Source organism: Uloborus diversus, chromosome 3 (assembly GCF_026930045.1).
Source record: "Uloborus diversus isolate 005 chromosome 3, Udiv.v.3.1, whole genome shotgun sequence".
Lineage (NCBI taxonomy): Eukaryota > Metazoa > Arthropoda > Arachnida > Araneae > Uloboridae > Uloborus > Uloborus diversus.
Genome location: NC_072733.1, coordinates 161817173 through 161839329, shown reverse-complemented (window position 1 = coordinate 161839329; position 22157 = coordinate 161817173). Strand labels below are relative to the sequence as shown.

The 22157-nt window shown below is 31.5% G+C and overlaps 1 protein-coding gene across 1 annotated transcript in view; it reads right to left on the bottom strand.

Annotated features, from left to right (window-relative positions):
• LOC129219021 (microtubule-actin cross-linking factor 1, isoforms 1/2/3/4/5-like) overlaps window positions 1-22157 on the bottom strand; it is a 271646-nt gene that overhangs the window by 209062 nt on the left and 40427 nt on the right. The window contains 11 exon segments of the mRNA XM_054853341.1: window positions 5491-5652; window positions 8347-8421; window positions 13075-13203; window positions 13324-13522; window positions 15590-15753; window positions 15880-15973; window positions 17008-17138; window positions 18228-18323; window positions 19973-20092; window positions 21336-21439; window positions 21540-21655. Coding sequence (XP_054709316.1) covers window positions 5491-5652; window positions 8347-8421; window positions 13075-13203; window positions 13324-13522; window positions 15590-15753; window positions 15880-15973; window positions 17008-17138; window positions 18228-18323; window positions 19973-20092; window positions 21336-21439; window positions 21540-21655 — 1390 coding nt within the window.

Genomic DNA, 22157 nt, shown 5'->3' with positions numbered 1-22157 from the left:
TAATTTTGTAAAGCAAAAAAAAAGTTTTTTCTTCAAAAAATCTATTTTCCCTGATTTTTTTGTTATTTTTTCAAAATTCCCTGATATTTCCCTGACTTTTCCCTGATTAATAAAGTTCCCTGACTTTTCCCTGATCTCCCTGATTTCCGTGATCTGTCGCCACCCTGTTCACATCTACTGCAATTAGAGGAAATTAAAGAGGCTCAAGAAATGACAATTTAACGGGTAATTTCATTTAAATTAATGATATTTTATGCCTGCATAGAAAAGGTTTTACGAGAATAGTTGTCCCATTCTCCTTAAGATATAAACTAGTCAAAACTGTCCATGAAAAATTTGGACATCCAGGAATTCAAAAAACAATTTACTTACGCCTTTTTACTATTGGCAAAATATAACAATAAACATAACTAATTTTAACAAGCATTATCATACGTGCCAGGTAAATAAAAAACCTCGGCAAAAAAGATTTGGCCTGCTACAACCCATGCCTCCGGTTGAAAAAACATTTGATCTTGTTGCAGTAGATAGTGTAGCTGGCTTCAATTACTACAACTCCACAAAAAAGTATATGACATTAATCATTGATCATCATTCAAGATATATGTGGTCTTTTGCATCAAAGTCAACTACTTCTGAAACATACATTAACTTTCTTAGGCAAGTCTTCAGCGTACAAGTGCCTAAAAGTATTTTGAGTGATAAAAATCCGGCATTTACATCTTCTTTTTTAAGGAGTTTCTAAAGCACGATAAAATTAAACAATTGTTAACTACAGCCCACAGACCAGAATGTAATGGCAAAGTGGAAAGACTAAACCAAACAATTGTCACTCGATTAAAGTGTAAAGTGAATGAAACTTCTAAAAAAGTTCTTTGGCCTAAATTACTGGAGCACGTGACTCAAGAATACAATTTGACTCCACGCTCAGTAACAAAGTTTCCTCCTTCATATTTAATGTATGGTATTGTACCTTTTGAAATCCAATAAACGAGGACATATATCCTCCAGTTCAACAAGCAAGAAAATTGGCTTTGAAAGAACTAAAGAGGGAGTCGGAGTTCCACTAAGTTTCGGGTACAGGAGTCGGAGTTGACTGCTCTAAAATTTAAGAAATCGGAAGTTGGTCAACAAGAGCTATTTCCAACAAAATTTGTTTGAACTAAACTTGCCTTTTAGTTCAGGATCAAGACTGACTTTTAGTTTCCCCGTAGGTGCTAATGTTAAGGGATTTGAATTGTTCAAAATTGAACCAAAAATTGTTCAAATAAAAAAAGCAAATACAGTCGACTCCAGCTACAATGTGATTCGACTTACGCGAAATGACTATAACGTCAATTCTTCATGAGTAACGAATTTTAGAGCTAACGCGAATTTTTCGCCTATAACACGAATTTTTTTTTTATTTTTAGAAGGAAGTAGGGTTAGACCGACCAGTGAATGAACAGTTAAGAACAATTTCATTTTTAAAAAATCCTAGTAATTTTAAATTTTATATTATACAGATCGCGATAGCTAAAACATTTTAATCGATCTATGTAAATATCTCTAAAAAATCGCGGGAACTTAACTGGTACCGCTTCCAACTTTTTTAGGTATTTAAAGAAAAAATGGCACAACGACCCAGTGAATGAACACCTCGACCCAGTGAATGAACACAAATTGGTCCAGTGAATGAACATGATAAATTTTGACTCAAAAAGGAACTAAGTTTCTTTGAGATCTATCTATCTACCTATCTATATAACTATCTATATCTATTTATCTATCTATCTAATTCTATAACTATCTATATCTATCTATTTCTAACTATATCTAACTAACTCTATCTAACTATCTATTTATATAACTATCTATCTATATCAATCTTTTTATATCTCTATCCATCTATCAATATACCTTTCTATTTTTCTATCTACACATCTCTCGGTCTATCTGTATGTCTATTTACCAATTTATCAATGTACTTATCTATTTTTCTATCTATCTATCTATGTATCTATATGTCTATCCACCTATCTACTTATCTATATATCTATCTACTTATCTCTCTACTTATCTACTACCTATCTATCCATCTATCTATTTACTTATCTATATGTATATATACCTACTTATCTGTCCACTTATCTACTTATCGATCGATTTATCTACTTATCTCTCTACTTATCTACTACCTATCTATCTCTCTATCTATCTATTTACTTATCTATCTATATATATATATATATATATATATATATACTTATCTGTCCACTTATCTACTTATCTATCCATCTATCTATTTACTTATCTATATATACTTATCTGTCCACTTATCCATTTATATATCTCTATCTACATATCTATTTATCTATCTCTCTCTATCTATATATCTATCAACCTATCTATCTATCTACTTATCGATCGATTTATCTACTTATCTCTCTACTTATCTATCTACCCATCTATCTGTGTATCTATATATCTATCTACTTATCTATTTACTTATCTATTTATCTATCTACTTATCGATCGATTTATCTACTTATCTCTCTACTTATTTACTTATCTATCTACCTATATATTTATCTATCTATTTACTTATGTATATATATATATACTTATCTGTCCACTTATCTATTTATCTATCTACATATCTATTTATCTATAAATTTATCTACTTATCTATCTCTATTTACTTATATATATACTTATCTGTCCACTTATCTACTTATCTATCTACTTATCTATCTATCTATCTCTCTATCTATCTACCTATCGACCTATTTATCTGTCTGTACATCTAAATATCTACAATCTATTATCCTCATAAATCTATTTATCTATCTATCTCATTATCAGTACATCTACCTATCTATATCTATCCACAAATCTATATCTATTGATCTATCTACCTGTCTATATATCTACCTACTATCTATCTCTATATCAGTCTCTCTACCTAGCTATCTATCTCTATATTAGTCCCTCTATCTACCTATCTATCTATTAACCACTACCTATCTATTTTTCTATCAATAAATCTATCGATCTATCTACCTACCTACCTATTCTATCTCTATATTTATCAACCTATATATCTATTTCCCTCTTATTTTTTATGTATCTTTCTCTATATCTTCCTCTATCTATCTATCTATCTATATACAAACATACATACTTATCTACCTATCTATTCTCTCTCTTTGTATATATATTTCTATTTCTCTCTATCTACCTGTATATCTATCAAGGGTCAATCAATTCTAAACGTAAAAGTTATTGAAATATAATGACAACTTAGTGTTACCTTCATCTAAAGTTTGAAGATGGGAAGAAAAAGGAAGTTTCTGATAAAAAATATTAAAAACTCTAAAATTCTCGATATCTTTTAACAACTACAAAACTTCAACGATAACTCAACAATATAAGTATGAGTGAATCTCCCGTATGTACCATTAAAAGTCAAAATATCCGTAAAAGTTCAGAACTTAGTTTCAATATTGAAGCATGCAGAGCAGTCTAAGCAAAGTAAATATTATGAAATTGGAAGCTGCTCTTGTATTGTGGATTAATAAAGAGATCAGGAAGAGGAGATGTTGCCATAAATTGAAATGTTATAGAGGTGAAGCAAACGTATTTAAAAATGTAAAATTAGATAAGAATAACGATCTGATCATGGAGCATAAATCATCACTATCTTCATTTTTTAACTCTTAAAAATTGTTACTGTATCTACTGTGCTATTATAGTGCATCATTTTAGTTTTACGTCTTTCATTCCCACTGGTCATTCATTTTATTCATCTTAGAGTATTTCACATTGAATAACAGTTTTTAATTTTTTAAATACAGTAAAAGTTCAGTTTTTTATGCAAGAAACTGTAGTGTATTGTTAAGGAATGCCTTAGAGCAGTTTGAGGGGTGTTTATAAGTATTTGGTTTGCTTTAAAAAATTTGTATGCATAGATTTTTCCACAACGTGAAATTTCGACTTATGCGAGGAGTCTTGGAACGCACCCCTCACGTAAGTCGGGACTCCACTGTATGGGAATGAAGTATCCTTGCCAAGATCTTTCGAACAAAAAAAAAATCGTTTGCATTGGACTATTCACCCAAAAGATATTTGAGGGGAACAGACAGAGAGACCGATTTTCTCCATCTCAATACTTCCACATTTTAATTTTTCAAATTTATTTATTTTATTTATTTTAGACTTTTTTTATATGATATTTTAAAGATGCATTAGGCCTTACTTTATGCTTTTTGCTTCTTTCTCTAACTTTTATTGGTAAAGTAGGCCAAAAAGAAAAATTGATGATTGGGGGCCGCCTCTGGAAAGTCTCACGTGACCAGGGAAAGAAATTTATTGCTAACAGATTGAAGCCCAAGCAGGATACTTGAGAAGAGCTGTGAACATCTTCATTTCTACAAACAAAGCGATTTTTTGATGTCACTCCCACCCAAAAACTAGAGACGAAGGGGAGAGAGGGGGTAGAAAGGAGAACCTTGAATGGTCAAAATGTTGCCCAGCTGCTTTTAGATGCATAAATAGAGGTTGTTTTCAATTCTTAGGCTTTCAATTATCAGATAAGAGAACTTACACAGCAGCGTAAATTATCCACTTTTGTATAGTGGATTACGCCATTGTTCCCGATCGGGAACAACCAAGTATGTTCGCTTATAAGATCTACATTTTTGTTAAAAATTACTATTGCTCATGTTTGGTCATAAAAAGGATCCCTATTTATTGCTACTTTAAAATATCAAAACAAGCATTTTTAAATATATATATATAAATTTTTTAATCTGTCTCTGTGAAAATCGGTAAAAAAGCACATTTTTGCGAATATTTGTAGAAAAAAGTAATTGTAAATTAGACCTAGTTTTTCTTTCAAAAAATTAGGTCCATTTTTGGCAATAAATAGGAAAAAAAATTAAATCTCCCCTAGCAAAACTTTTTTTTACGATGTTTTAAAGTTGATGTTTCCATTGGGGAACATTGGCGCTTAAAAGGTTAAGTTCTGTTCACTTATATGTCAGCGTGTATGAGACATACACTCAATTTATTGCACACTTAAATGCTTCTCATACCATATATGGTTATGTTCCAGGCTCAGGTGAGATTTTCCGTAAAATACCATCTGACACTGTTTTTCCCTCCAGACTTAAGCCAGCCTCTGTCAGCAGTGCAAAGTCCAATAATGTTCCGTTATTGCAATTTGCTCCTCCTATATAGATCACGTGATCAAGGGATAATTATCTGTAATCTTTTAATGATATTCCCTATAAAATCGTAGCACAACTAAACAAGGCAGTTAGGTAAGAGTAGTTCCTTCTTGTATATTCTATGTGTAAATAAAGATGTTGTGAATGTAGCTCTGTCCTTTTCCTACATGGTTGATTATCACGGAACAACACTGCGATTTGTGATATATATATATATATATACAGGACATTATTGAAATAAAATTACAAATAAATATGCAGAGTACAAAAATGAAAATACCTCCTGATAATGTTCTAACTCCAAAAGATTTACATTTTTTGCACTCCAGTCACGCAAAATTTCGGTTTCCTCTTTATCAGCCATCCATTTTAATTCTTTTGAAGCAGATTGTACAAAGGTTAAGAGTCTTTCACCATCTTCCAACTTTTGAGATGAAAATAGCTATAAAAACAGACACTATTATAAAGAATGATTATCATTATCTATTTCATGAATGTTCCTATTTAAGAACGAAATACATTTAAATGCAGGGAACATATATAGCTAAATGGAAAAAAAAATGAAGAAAAAACAATAATTAGAAACTAAAGAATATAAAGTGCCATAAAAAGTGTGCTATGACAACAAAAATGGATAAATGATACAAATGAGGTAAAAAACAAGATGAGAGTAACAGCAACGATTCACAATTCAAGATAGCAAATATGAAGGACACTGGGATTTGGTAAAAATGTCTAAATTTATTTTACTTTTCTTAAAGTGCAGACAAAACCAGGTGAAATAAGTGTGGCAAAAGTTTAAACATACAAAATATTTCTTATTGTTTTGAGTGAAGTAACTTGATTTTGAGGGGAAAAGTTAATGAGTAATTGTTATTCAAAAGTAAATTTTTCTTTACTGTTTTTGTTGCAAAAATAGCATAAATTGAAGCAATTGGATTTATGTCAACAAAATTATTTAATGCAAGACAAATAAATACATTAATCAGTTATCATGTGCAATAAAGGGGTACAAATTAGTATTTTGTGTGGCCACCAAGTGCAGCAATAAGAGCTGCTACACGACTCGGCATGGAGTGAAACAAAGTTTGAATATCTGCCTGCGGAAGAGTATTCCATATTGTTTGTATGCGCAACCAAAGTTCGTCTGTTGAAGCAACAGAAGAAGGATCACGAGTGAGACGCCACTCTGCGAAATACCACACATGTTCAATCAGTGACATATCCAGGGAATATGCAGGCCAAGGAAGAAGCTGTACCTGCTGCGAATCAAGGTAGGATTTGACAGTCCTGGCGACATGTGGACGGGCATTATCCTGCTGGAATACAGCCCCTGGCAATCCTTGAAGGAAAGGAATAGCTTGGGGCTATAAAACTCATTTATGTATTGGGTACTGTTCAAATTGCCCACAATTCGTAGCAATTGTGATCATCCATGATAAGCTATGGCACACCAGATCATAACTCCGGGTGTTCATCCACTGTGGCGTTCGATAATGCACTCCAGAATATGCTGTTCACCGGCATAGCACCTGACACGAATTCAGCCATCATGGTGCCTAAAATTGAAGCGGGATTCGTCAGAAAAGATGACCTGCTGCCAATACCCACGGCAGGTCCTATGCACATTGGCCCACTGTAGCCGCAGGCGCCAAAGGTTTTGCATGAGACGAATCCTGTATGAAGGAATCCTTGCGCGTAGCCCACGCTGCAGCAGACATCTCCGAATTGATGAAGCACACAATGAAACACCTGTAGCTGTTACCACTGTGCTGCCAATTGTCTAGAAGAAGCTGTGCGGTCCGTCAGCGCCATACGCACCAGGTGTCTGTCATCGCGAGCTGACGTCACACTTCGGGGTCCACCCCCAGATTTCCAAGCTGTCTGGCCCTCATCTGTCCACTGCTTCCAAACACGCATGATTGTGCTGCTGTTATGCTGCACACGAGCGGCTACTGCACGATACGACAATCCAGCTTTACGAAGGCGAACAATTCTGTCCCATTCAAACTCCGAAATTTCCTCAAATTTCGCTTTCTTTCCTCGAAGAGGCAAAGTAAAGATTCAGTTAACGTTTACTCTAGCATATAACCACCGATAATCATACACGTCTCGCTATAGCCGTCTATTTATATTCGGTTTGATTCCACGTTCAGAGGCCGCTGCTCAGCATACTCATGCGCTACCGGTCTGCAATTCTAATCATTTGCATATCATGCCCTCCTCTACATTTCCTGCAATTTTCAGCTCACTCGCATAACTCCTTCATGGTGTTACAATTTTCACAAACAGGAGTGTATTATTTTGTTTTCAAAGATCAATTTTTTGGACTAAGCTACCCCTTCTTACAAGAAATCCAAATGTTTAAAGTCTTTCGCGTGATCATGGAATATTTGAAGATATTTTCAATAAAATATTTCTTTATATAACGGCATTCTACAATCAAATCTGGTCAAACAACTTCAACCATTTGTATCAGCTCCTAAAAGGGGGCAAATATGAACATGAAAAAAACTTAAAAACCTAGTAATCATTACATTTAATGGAAAAATATCTTTTATGTAACAGACATAGATGCAGATCACACTGGAGTACTGGGATTTTACACACTCATGACAGATAATACGCAGGAAATTAGGGTACCCAAATTTTGATTGGGTATGATACAACCAAACATACAGTACCCTAGAGTTTAAATGTCCTAGTCTGAACAGCAGAATCTTGCTTTGTTGAAAACACTGTATAGTGCTACAAATGTAATTACTACAAAAGTTTTTATAAAATCAGTCGAAACCATAAAAAGCAAATGTGAAAAAATTCTGGTAAGAGAGATTGTCTAGTGTAAATTTTCACCGCACCCAAGTTATACTCGGGGTGAACTAGGATGAAAATATTTCCTACCAGAGTATAGCTGGGGAAGTTCAGGAAATGGTTAAACCTGTAATTACATTATAATTTATTGTTAAGTGTATATTTAAAAGCTCTTACGGTTAACACCTTGCTGCACATAGGAAAAATTTATATGCAGAAAATCTGCAGGAAATTCAAGTCATAACAAAGTCTGATTCAGTACATAGAAACATCCTGAACCTTTAAGGAGAAAAAAATACTAAGTGAAATCCACTTGAATTTATACCATTAGTGCCTTGTACTTGTGTTCTAAATCATCCACTTCTACAATAAAAGAGTTATCAGCATTTTTCAGAGAATTCTGAAAAATAAATAAATAAATAAACAAAAACTTTTAAAATGCCACACTTATAATTTTTTCATTCAAAACTCTGAACTAAAAAATATTTACACAAAATTTCACTAAATTTATGAAAAAATTAAAATTAAAAACCTGTACAAAATAACAATATTTCCTCTTCTTGTAAAACTAAGGCATTTGGCCTTAGCTTAATGTGGTTACTCAGTTTCAAACTGAAAAATGATAAGCGAATTTTTACAAAGAAGGATTTTTATTTTTTTACTTTATATAAAATATTTTTGTAGTTATAGCCAGGTCCATCATTTACAAATTTTCTGGGGCAAGAGAGGGGGGGGGGCAAAGAGTGAATAGTCAATGTATTTTATTCAAAAAAAAACATTAACCCCTTAACGATCAGATAATTTTCAAGAAAACTGTCATAAAAGTGTCTATTTTTTTATTTAAGAAAATTATATAAAAATAAGTGTATGAACAACATGTGCATTCAATTTTTCATTTTCAATATTTTTTAGATTGAAATTTTTAAAAAAATTAAAACTTTATGAAGTATCAACAAGCAAGACCAAGCAAGCAGCGAAAATTTAAGAAATATGTCTTTTAAACATTAAAAAGGAATTTTATTAATCTTTTGTGTAATATAAGTAAAGATAAGTAAATTTTTCTTTTGTGGTAAATTTCAAAGCTTGAGATACAGAGGCCAACGTCACAATCTGGTAAGTTAGTACCAAAATTCCTTCCTGCATCTTTGCAATTACATTTAAAATCCACAATTACGTTTAAATTTGACTGGTGCTGCCATCTAGTGTATAAAAAAGAAATAAAATGTATTCCGGGTCTTAGAAATGAACAATTGATTTTAATCGTTTTGTCGTGTCTATATTGCACACCCCTAGCACGGCAATATCACGGGCGCGAGAAATGAAGATCGAAATCCCAGCCCGGCATATTCATGGGAGCGAGAGAGAAGGGGTTAAAATAACGACAAAATGCATGATTACATTAGAGCCATTCCATTTCAGATCAGGCAGGGCCTGTCACATGACCATCACCGATTTTTTTGGAAAAAATTAAGAGTAGTTACAACTAAGAGACATATGAAATATGTTCACGTATCTCTGCCTTTGCCCTGGCTATAGGGCGGTAACTTACTGAACATGAAATATCCCAAAAGGATTTTTCAAGAAAAATTTTTTTCTTCAGTTACAAGTTAGTTAGGTTCAGTTAACTCACTAGAATTCTGCACAAAATTGGCCATTTCGGAAAAAAACAGCAAAACACTCAATTTGAAATGGACAATTTTTCAAAACTATTCAACCTATTTGAATAATTCTTTTGTCTAAAAATAAATAAGGACCCATTTTACATCAAGACATCATTTTTGAAAATTTAGTTAGATTTTTTGATTTTGAAAAAAAAAATATTTTTGTGGCAAAAAAACTTGCATTTTTACCTATTTTATAATTTTTTTTCTCCATGAAAATAGTTTTTTTACTAAACGGAGATTGCAGTCTAAAGCTCTTATATGATAGTTTCATAGCATATTTTATTATAATCTTTAGACCAATACAGACTTGGAAATAAAATGTAAAATTTTTAAAATTTTCAAAAATCAAAAATTTTTGAAGTAAGATTACAATTTGAAAAACTCATTTTTTAAAAATCTAAAAATTGGCTCATTTGAACCCCTTTTAATGCTTAACAAGTGGATATACACCGCATCCAGTGTTTCTTCCCAGGAAATGTTTTATGATTTTTTGAAAGTGACCTTATCGACCATGGCATACATCTAAAATGAAAATGTCTAATAATATCATTCACTGAATTCTGATTATATTAATGCCTAATTGCTACAATAATGGTGTATTTCATCAGCAACAACTAAAATCTTACTGACTTCTAATAAAATACGTGTAACAAACCACTTTTGATGACCCAGAGCATTCGTCTTTTTGTAAGACTGGATAATTATATAAGAGCCTTTGATGACCATCTGACTTCATTATATACATATTTTTCTGTTGATCAGGGCTTAATTGTTATGGGAGCTGAGCTCACATACACATCCTTGCTTATTTATCTCAAAATTTTGTTTTTTTGACCGAATTCACGCCACTTAAGCATTAAAAAAAGTTCTGAAGACTATAGGGCTCCTGCACTTCTTTTGTTAGAAATTGGATCCCTACTTTTGGTGATATGTTAGGTTATCTCTTACAACCATCTTCAATTGATTACTTCTCTCATAAAACAGGTGTGTTTTTTAAATTCTCAAACTATAGGTGAGTTTTGGGTTTTGAATTTAGAGTACATATACTTATATATAAAATTATTCATACGAGGTAGGATCCAAAAATTCTGGGACAACAGTCACCAATGTCAACCAAGCACAAAATAAAAATAGTAAATTGTTTTAAATGCTTTTCCCTTTGAACTTAGATGGTTTCCCCTGTCATGTAATTGAGTTGCACATTGTAATTGAAAGAGAGAAAGATTGATTTGTTGCAGCATATGTAAGTAATGATGAATGCATAGCTTTGGAGCCGAAATAAACTACTATTGAAACAAGAAAAATGAAAGATTTCAACTATTACTGATAAAGTACACCATTATTGCAGCTATTAGACATATTTATGATCAGAATTTCAGTGAATGAAATTATTAGACATTTTCATCTTGCATGCATGACCATGGTCGATAAGGTCACTTTCAAAAAATCATAAAACATTTTCTGGGAAAAAATACGAGATGCGGTGTATATCCACTGGTAAAGCATTAAAAGGGGTTCAATTAAGTCAATTTTTAGATTTAAAAAAAATGGGTTTTTTGAGTAATCTCAGTTCAAAAAAAGTTGATTTTTGAAAATTTTCAAAATTTAAAATTTTATTTCCAAGGCTGTAAGGATCTAATGATTATAATAAAATACACTATGAAACTATCATATAAGGGTTTTACACTACCATCTCTGTTTAGTTAAAAAAAAAAATTCGTCGAGGGAAAAAAAAATCATAAAATTGGTAAAATGCAGTTTTTTCGCTACAAAAATGTTTTTTTTTTTTTTTTTCAAAATCAAAAAACGTAACTAAATTTTCAAACCGATGTCTAGATGTAAAATGGGTCCTTATTTATTTTTAGAAAAAAGAATTATTCAACTAGGTTAAATACTTTTGAAATACTGTCCATTTCAAATCGAGTGTTTTGCTGTTTTTTTCCAAAATGGCCAATTTTGTGCAGAATTTTGGTGGGCTGTAACTGAAGAAAAAAAATTTTTCTTGCAAAATCTTTTTGGAATATTTCATATGTCCCTTAGTTGTAACTAATGTATTTTTTTTCAAAAAAATCGGTGACGGTCATATGACACTTTTCATACCTGCCTGCCTGATTTGAAATGGAATGACTCTTTATGTTCTTAAAATCCGGGGCCAGGGATCAATTAACTCCCTGATCCCCCAAATGATCCTAGTTAAAGCATAAAAAAATTATTTACAACCTTTTAAAATTAATTTAAGATTATTAGAGCACTCTAGGCGTGAAATAACACCTTTAAGTCAGCATTAAACTTATATTTGACTGATGAAATGGTCATAACATGAGTTTCTAGAGGCTAACGAATTTTATAGCTAATACGAATTTTTGGCAAACAACACAAAAATGTTTGGAAGGGAATTGCAAGGTGTAAGTATCAACTTCGATACTGACTACTAAATATTAGTTTTGTGAATGAACTTTCAACCCTTTAGCATCATTTAAATCAGAAGTTCCCACACCATACTACTCTAAATAGACAAAGCCATGTTTACACTTTATTTTGTTAGCATATACAACTAAAATGTTCATACTTTCCTTCCATTTTTTTCATTCTAAATGTGCTGCACAGCAGCACTCATTATCATCTTCATTTTCTTAGTTGTAATTATTATTACTATCTACTGTACAGTAGTATAATTGTGCTGTGTTTCATTAATGTTATTATTTTGTACTGTACATATAGTATTGCACTCCCTCTTTCTCCCATTGATCATTGATTTTGTGCATTATAACTGTATTTTATATTGAATAATATACAGTTTTTTTTTTTAATACAGTATAAATTCAGTTCTCTATGTGTGGAAAAAAATTGACATATAGTTAAGAAACTGTTTAAAGCAATTTGCAGGGTGTTTACAAGTGCCTAAAATAATTGTGTAGTATTACTGAAAAGTTGTATACATGCCCTTTTTCGCTAAGCAAAATTTCGTCTTATGCAAAGGTTCTTGGAACGGATCCATTGCGTAAATCGAGATTCTACTGTATTTCATTTCTGAAAACTTTCCAATATAGATTTGAAATTATACTAGTCTATCAAATGTTATGTATATACATATATATATATATGTTTTAACTAATAGTAAGTTCATTATGCATCTTTGCAAAAAAAAAAAAAAAAAAACACTTTCATCTGTTTTTTTTTTTTTTAATTTATACTCCATTCAGACTAAATTGCAAACTATTCCTTCCTACAGAGTTAAAACTACTCAAAGAGCACTGGATGGAATGGTGATCAAAACACATGAGACTATCCAACATATAAGCATAGCATTAATGGCAACAATGGATTTGTTATAAGTAGGAAAAATATGTGTAAAGTTTTAGAAAATAGTAAGAGCAGTAATATAATACCTTTTGTGATAGCAGAAAATTAATTTTCTTATTATACTGCTCAATGGTTTTGTTTTCAGATTTGATTTGGTCAACATTTGATTTCACACTTTGATAGTCTGAACCAAACTCTATTTGAGCAAGTCGTTTCTGAAAAATCAACATTCAGTAACTACAAAAAGAGCTACAAAAATTGAACTAATAACTTTTAAGAGAAAATTAAATATAAATAAAATGACAAACTAAACAAAAAAAGTAAAAGGCACTAACATTTTTCTTTTCTATCCATTCAAAATGCTCTCTCAGTGGAATAGTAACTGTGCTCAATTCAGCTTTTTCATTTGATATGATACGTTGCTTAGTTATTTTCTTTTCTTCAACGTTTTTTTCAACCCTTGATGAAATAGATAAAAACCTATCTTGGAATGTTGATGTCAGAACTCTGTACCTGTCTTTCAAGTTCTCAATCCTAAAGTGATAAATACTATAAGTTAATAAAAGGTATATGAATTTAAATATGAGTTAGAATTAAAAACTTGATTTTTGGATCTTGTGAAAGGCAAGAGATATGTTAAATATGTGTGCTTTTTCAATATGAAACGAAGTTCGATTTGATGAAGTCACAATGATGCAAAAAAAATTTAACAGGAAAAATTTTGCTAGAAATTTTACATTTTATGCTATATGAAGAAACAGTTATAACTCATAAAAACAATAAATATCCAGTAAAAAGTATTAAATTACTATTAAAATGTTTTTGCCATCAATTGCAGCAACTTGGGGATGAGAGTTGTCATTGACAAAGCCAAGAAGAGTGCGTTTAGGGGAAGCACACCAGACAGTAAAACATTTGAACTAGTACTTTCTTATTGTATACTTTTGTTATCTGGCTCTTTATAGCATATCTTAAAAATTAATGACCTATGTATATTAGAATGAGCTCCACATTGGTTTAATTTGGGTAACTTTTACTTCAACCACCCTGTACTAATGAGTATGATCACTGAATGATTGGTTGGATAGTTTATTTAGTTTTAATGGCGGAAGAGTCCTTGAGGGCTATACAGTGCCAAAGGATTCTTTATTGTACACTACTTACATAAATATAAGGTCAGGAGATGGTAAAAGTAAACATATTTTGCAGTAAAAGGCATAAAACTTCAGTAGTTTAAAACAAAAAGTTGGAAAAATATGTAAACATTAAAGACATTTAAACAAAGCAATAATTCAGAAAAAATGGTTGAAACAATATGTTGACAATAAACCTTGAACTAAAAGAAAAGGACAAAATCACATTTTGAGGACATAAGAACTAAATTAAAATGGAGAAATCAATCTCCTGGCTGATCACTGAATGAAAAAAAGGCTCAACAGCCACTTCACATAAATATGCAATACAGTTTAATTATTAATGATAGAGTTCAAAGAAGGTAAAATTCAATTCAAAAACACATAATACATTCCCATACTTAATACTTGAAATATTTCAATTAATCTGTTCGCACCATTTGCTCGCATACGTGTGAAATCCATTTGCTATAATGAACGATCCTTTTTCAGCTTTACATGCATTTTTATACAATGTTATTTTATTTAGGATGCAAATATTATTGATCTATCTAAAGCTATTGCATAGACTAATATCGTCTTCTACTTACTTTGTGGATTATCCCAGAATTTAGTTATCCACAGTTACCGTCCCACCCCATTCTGTGCATAATTGGGAGTAAACTGTATATAAAACTAAAGTGCATGTAAGTACCTTTAAAATAAACTTAATAAATTTACTATACAACTCTGACACATCTCACAAGTTTTTTTTTTTAAAAAGTGCTGTTTAACGAACTTCAAAAACTAATTACACATCACTTATGAATAATAGATTTTTGAAAAATAAAGATAAATTTAAGGCATCAAAGAGTAAGGTGTTGAAAAGTTTCATAAAAATCTGGGAAGTCAAGTTGAGAAATTGGTTTTCATTGATTTGACACAGAATGACACAAACCAAAAAAAAAAACAGGGCCTTTGATTAATTTTTATAGCTATTGACTGTAAAATATGGCCTTCAGAGGAGCCCCTACAAAAACGTTTTCAAGGGGATTTTACTGTTTTTAATTTAAATTAAACAAATTGCGGCAAAAAATATTGCAATGTTTCTGCAAACTTGTGTAATTTTTTGTTCTGCAATCTTGTGTTTAATTTAATATCTTTGATATTATCATTTATTTTTCTGTACAGAGATAGGTATTTTATTTTTTACATAAAAATATTTTTATCACTTTATAAGACAAGAAATAAAATGTACAAACTATACTGATAGTATGCAAGATAAGATAAAATATATGTTGACTTTAAAATGAAATAAATTTTCAAATTTATTAGAAAATATAAATTTAATTTCACTTTTTTATGTGCTTTAATATAAAATGTAGCTCACAATTATTTATTTAGGAGAAAACTTCTATGTTTTATTTTTAGATGATTCCTATAGTGTTAATTAAAAATGTTGCGAAGTCAAAACTATCAATTTAAATACCTGGATTTTATTTCACCAATTTGAGGATAACATTTATCTTCTAAAACATCAATATCTTTTTTCATGGATTTTATGAAGTCATCAATAGTCTTAAGCTCACTTTCAATGAGATCACAGCTATGCTTTGTATCTACAGAATGAAGTCGATGCATTCGTTTTTCTTCCTGACAAAACAAAAAAGTATTTATAAATAACAAAATGGATCCAGCCATGATCATCAAAAGATTTCTTTAGCATCATAGAAAGCATGTGCTGAAAACAAAAATAATAGGCAACAAGAGCTATCTTACTTCTTTAACTCGCCTTTCAACATCATCTAATTTCCCTTCACATTGCTTTGCATCCTTGTTGACCTTATCTGCCAATCGCTGAAGTTTTTCTAACCTGATTTTAAACAGAAAATATGTTTAAGTTGAAAGAATATATTATATATTGAATGCATTAAAATACATTGGATAAACTTACATTATTATTCTTAGGGAATTAAAATACTTAGAGAATAAAGAATAAATCATGATTAAGTACCTTGAAATTTTCTTTAATTTCAACAGCATTCTGAATAAAGTTTCATTAATCCGTCTCATTCTTTAAGGATTTTCAGGTGCCATCAACAGTATTATTTAGTGAAGTAGGATATCATAACAGGAATAATTATTTTTGCTCAAAAATAGGGTAAGAAAATCAAAAAATACTAGGGTAACAATCTGAATAAGGCTTCTTGGCTCCATAAATTTTAAATTATTTTTAACTTTAAGGAATCACTGAAAATGGACCAATTCAAACAAGAGTCAGAAAATAATAAAGGTACAAATGAGTTTCTGCTGCTTACATCAAAAACTGAGCATTTATTGTTGAAGAATAGTATATTATATTTTATACAAAAGTTTTCCATCGCTAGTAAGTTCTATTTCCCATTATTCGGACAGAAGATGGATACTGTGTGCGAAAACGCTTCATCTTTTTAGGCTATCTATAAATCAAATTGTGAAAGGTAATGTCTAGAGAACAGGGTCGGTACAGTAGGTTTTCCCAATCTAGTGTTTTCAAATAAGCTTTGACCAATGCCTGATCAAATAGGACATTTGATGCAAAAAAAAATTTTTTTGTTTTTGCCTGACAAGCAGGTATCCTACAAAATTCCTGACACTTCTTCAAATCAAAGAAGTAAATCAAAAGCACATGCAAATGACATTTATTTTGCTCAAAATTCGAAACGTTTAAAAAAAAACATGTGATGCTGAACCAAAACTGAAAAAATTTCCAGGTCATTACTATGTCACCTGATGTCCAACCTTATGATATGTTTACATCTGAAAATTTCAGTCATCTCACTGGTTGAACAGTCTCTCGCCACATGAAAGAAACTAATGTACTCCTTTTATTTTCAAGTGTCAAAAACATAAAACTGTTTACCTTACCTACAAATTTCATCTTTGATTTTTTTGTCCCTATCTTGCAGCGCATTTGAAAATTCGTTCCAATATTTTTCTATTTCTTCAATATGTAACTCTTTCAAAACTTCAAAATGACTGTTATCACAATGACTTTTCTACAGAAAGAATAAAATTTTTTGCATATTTTCAGTATTACAAATAATGTTTCCAGATTACTAGAAAAGTACACATGTAATGTTCTTAAATCATTAGCACAAAACACTTATTTAAAGATTTTTGTTCTTTCTTCAAAAAATTCTACAAATTCAAAAGATAAATAGTTCATTAATATATACTCATGCTTAGAAAAGAGACATTTTTCATACTTAAAAGCAATGCTGTTTACATTAATAGCACACATATATTCACAAATCTAGCCCACATATATTTACAAAACTCCACAACGTGTCGACAAATTTTTAGAACCGCAAAAATGGATGCATAAATTAATTTAAATGCTAGTGTTTTCTGAAAAAAAAACCCCTTTGATATCCTTTATGATCTCATTCTCCAGCATTTTCAAACTTCCGTCAGAAATCTGAACCATTGGTGCAAGTCTTCTTCAGCCACTAAGAAGACTCATTTGGCAGTTGAGATGTCTGACTGAGGTTTGAATTGGCTGATGGAATCATTACTTGTTTACCCAAAACCAGGCGAGTTTTCACTAAGCATTCAGTATCCTTCTAAAAGCCTATGACATCACTAAAGGAAAAAGCCATTAATAAACAAGGAAGTTTATGTTCATTACTTTAGGAAAAAAAAGCACTAGAGTGCTTAAGTTACATTCCAACTACATTCTTCACAATACAAAAATACCATTTTTCATTACTTCAGGTATGTTAACAATATTGAGGGATGAAAATATGTTAAGCTGGGCACATTTTCAAAAAGATGGATTTCGAAAGGAATATGGTGGGGGAAAAAAGGAAGAGAGACAATTTCCTGAACATTAACAAGTTACTTGCATAAAAATGAAATCAATAGCAATAATTCAAACTAAAAATAATCCTATTTACTTATTCAAGGCCTATACCAACATAAAAAAATCTGATAATCACAATCTGTAATGCACTTGTATGCTATGTATGCACTTGCAGCACCTGCACAGTCCATGTAGAGAATTTAAAGGAAGCCTGTTTCATTTATATTTAAGTGCATGCACATATACATACATTTATATTTATATATATACATACATATATTACCTGAATATCTTTGTACAAATGATTAAGCCTCTGCTTATCTCGCAACTTTTTGGGAATTTCTTCTGATCTAAATTTTGAGGAGTCTAATAAAAATCCCTAAAAAATAAATAAAATGAAAAATGATTGTGTTCAGTAAACCAGAACAATAAATGCAATTTAAAAAATCAAAACTGTATCATCATAAAAAATTTCATTTTGTAAACTAATTTTTATAATATGCGACTCTGGAAATATGAAACCTTATGTAAAACTTTATGCAAATGTTACATAATTAAAAGTAAATAAGAATAAAATTCATTAATTAGTAATAAAAACATCAACCACACACTTGAAAACAAAACACCAGTTTGCACCAAATACATACAGGTTGAAAACTCCTTTTAGACTGTTAAAAACATAAGGGTTTTTAAGAGCATTCCAATGAATTTTAAAACGTTTCTGCAATTACGGATTCCTAAATTTACTAGGGCTAGCCCAGCTTGACCCTAAGCCTGTTGCTTGATGTATCTTTTATAGTTTTGAATGATTACAATTATTACAACAGGTACAATTTAAACATATAACTTATTTGATCATAAAACGGTTGAGTTAATCAGTATATTTCAGTAATACTGAAACATACATGTACAGGGCCGTTGAGGTAAATCCGGAAAATGGGACACAAGTATTAAAACTCTTATAACGCAAACAAAAAGGATTTATTTTGTACACAACTTTGCAATATTATAGAAAATATGTTATAAAAAGAAATTATTCTATATAGCCGCCGTTAGCTGCCACCACTCGCTCAAGACGTGACCGGAACCGACCGCATGCATGTTTCACCTCCTTCCTGTCCACGTTGGGCACCACCTCAGTAATGGTGGCTCTCAGCGCGTCCTTGGTATTATGAAATTTTGCGCTAACCTTTTCCTCAACTACGCCCCAAAAGTAGTAATCGAGAGGATTGCAGTCCGGGCTGGAGGGTGGCCACAAGTCGGGTGTCCAGTGGTAGGGCACATTACTGTGAAGCCACGTTTGGGTTTTTCTCGACTTGTGGGCTGGCGCCGAGTCCTGCTGGGAGACATAATCTCTTCTGGTGGCCACCATGTCCATCCAGGGCTTGACTACCGTTTCCAATACGTGAATGTATCCATCGGCGTTGATTCTGAGACCTTCTTCAAAGAAATGAGGTGGCATAACATCCCCTTTGCTGCTGATAACCCCAAGGACTATGACCGCTGCTGGAAATTTGGTGTGCATGACGGTAGGCACTTCTGAAGCATCCACTCAACTGACCTGAAGATGACACCTGAAGATAACCACTCAATAATCTCCTTTGGTGATTTACCGGCACGAAGGGACTCGAGGATCGCTGCTCTTCTGTCTTGTTCCCGGCTCATGTTGTTGCTTGTTGTAACGTGTCTATATGTGCGCGCCTTGTGACGATATGAACTACACATTAGATAACCTATTCACAAATATGTACTCAACAACCGCTAGAGGGCAGTTAATAAACAAATTCCGGATTTACCTCAACGACCCTGTATTTTTCAATAGATGCAACCAGCAAAATACAGCTAAAGAAAACTGATGCTGATTAAAAAAGATAAACAGCTCTGCCAAATCAGAAAAACTTGAAGTTTCTTTTATCATATGACACATTTAAAATACAAGATATTTTGCAGAATGATAATACAAGAAAACCTAGAGTGAGACAGTGAAACAACATTTTAAAAGATAAAAAAGAAAAGAAACTAACAAACCTTCATGTCAATTAAAGTGTTACACATCTTAGCACTGTTAAAATGTTCTAATGAGGTCTTCATCCAAAGCCGAAGAGATCTGGCAAGTGTTTTATACTCTTCAATTTTTCTGTTTTTCTCCTTAAACATCAAAAAAAAAAATGAATGACACATTTAACCAGCATTATAAAGTTCAAAATAAACATTTTAAAATAACTTAATGAATCACAAGAAAAGGAAAAAAATAATAAGGCTGTTGAGTCAAAAATTCTGAAGCAACTAGATTCTTTAAAATTTCTGGTTCACGCTAAATTTCTTCCATTTTTTGATTAATCTGAATGAAAGTATTTTTCATTATGCTAAAACAAAAGTTTGAGATGACTTGAAGTGGAGCTGGTCTGCGAATGCTACTTTTTATTATAATGCAATGTGCCGATTGATACAAGAAATAAATTATATTTTCACCGAAAATACTTTCGTACTTTTGTTCAATAGGCTTTGTATTGCATACTTATGAGAAGAAAAAAAGAATTATCATGAACCGAAAGTGGATGTTAAAAGATTGCTACACCATTACAGCAAAACGCTTATTTACGCATAACATGTAATATCGAAAAAATGTTTTAATAATAATTTGTACATGGGTGTCCTTTTAAGATAGAGTGGCAAGTGCTTTTGCTAGATGAGTGCTATTCTTGAGGAGGAGTTTCTTTTTGCTTAAGGAGTGTCAAAGTCAATTGAATTTTTTGATGAATTTATAGGCTTTCAAGAAACTCCCAACATCAAAGGAATGATTCCATTTCATATGCTAAAAGATGTTCTTGTACAGTTAGACTTGCCTTTTCAGGATTTAAGAGTACTGCTATGATGATGGTGCATCAAATATGAAAGAGGAGTTTGGAGGGACTTCAAAAGTTGGTTTTAAATTTGCAACCACAAGCAATATATGCCCACTGCATGGATCACCACAAAACAGAACTGTAAAAATGCCTCTTAAGACAAGTGACATGGTCTAGTTGAACCAGAAAATTTGTACACCAATTTTTCCATTCTTTCACATTGAAAACGACATGCCACATATTGTTGGTTTTTATATATTTACACAACAAAATATGTAAAATAACATTTTCAAAGAAAAAAAAATCAAAAACTTTAACGAAGGACAGCCCTCAGATTCCCTTTACTTGGAGGGAAGATTTCATATCCCATACACCTCTTGGTGATGTCTGCCACCCCTCCCCCCCCCCCCCAAAAAAAAAAAGAAGTTGTAAGTCCGTCCATGGCTATCTGGCTAATGTGATGATGATGAATTAAAAAATCATTTCACATACTGTGGTACAAAGGTAAAAAAGTTTAAGGAATATAAAAGAATTGTTTCACTTACATCATCAACAAATGGATTATATGAGGGAGGTTCCGGGAAAGCATCATACATAGATGAAATATATGTTATAAGTGACTTTTCATCAGGTTCTGGAGTATCAACATCTGTTTTGACATTTATGAAGATAAATAAATAATTAATAAAGCAAGAAAAATTGAATTAACTGAACATGATAAAAATATAAATAAATAAAATTTAACTAACCTTCTGGATCTAGAAGCCTAGTGATTCCAAATTCTTTTTCAGCAAGTGAAAATGCTAATTCTAAATTTTCTTTAGCTTGCCTTGTTCTCAAAGATTTGAAATCCAATAGGTCTGGTCTAAAATTAATTATAAAACACATGAAACCTAATCTTAAATAGTGTATTGTGGGATGTTTATAAAGTACTAAAAGTGCAGCTTAGTGAAATGTGAAGTAAACTGAGGATTGATTATAAAAAAATAAAATGAGAGAAATAGACTTAATTGAAATTATACTTCATGCATACATGAATAAATGTCAACTACCTGCAATGTAAAAATAAAAGGTAATAAAGAAGCAAGAAATATATGCATCATAAATTATGCACAAGAAAAAAAAGGAATATCTAAAAAACATAAAAAATACAAATGTAAAGGAAGTCTTTTTAATTTTAAAAGTACCATTAAAATACACATTTATAGAATGCTTAACAAATTTAATCCTTATAAAAATAGCGAAAGCAAAATCTTTATTTCAAAAAACTAACCTGTCAAAAGTGTTATAAGTCAACAAAACAGCATTCAAAAATTCGGGATTGTATCATTAAAATGCACAATCAAAAAAGTACCAGATTTTATACT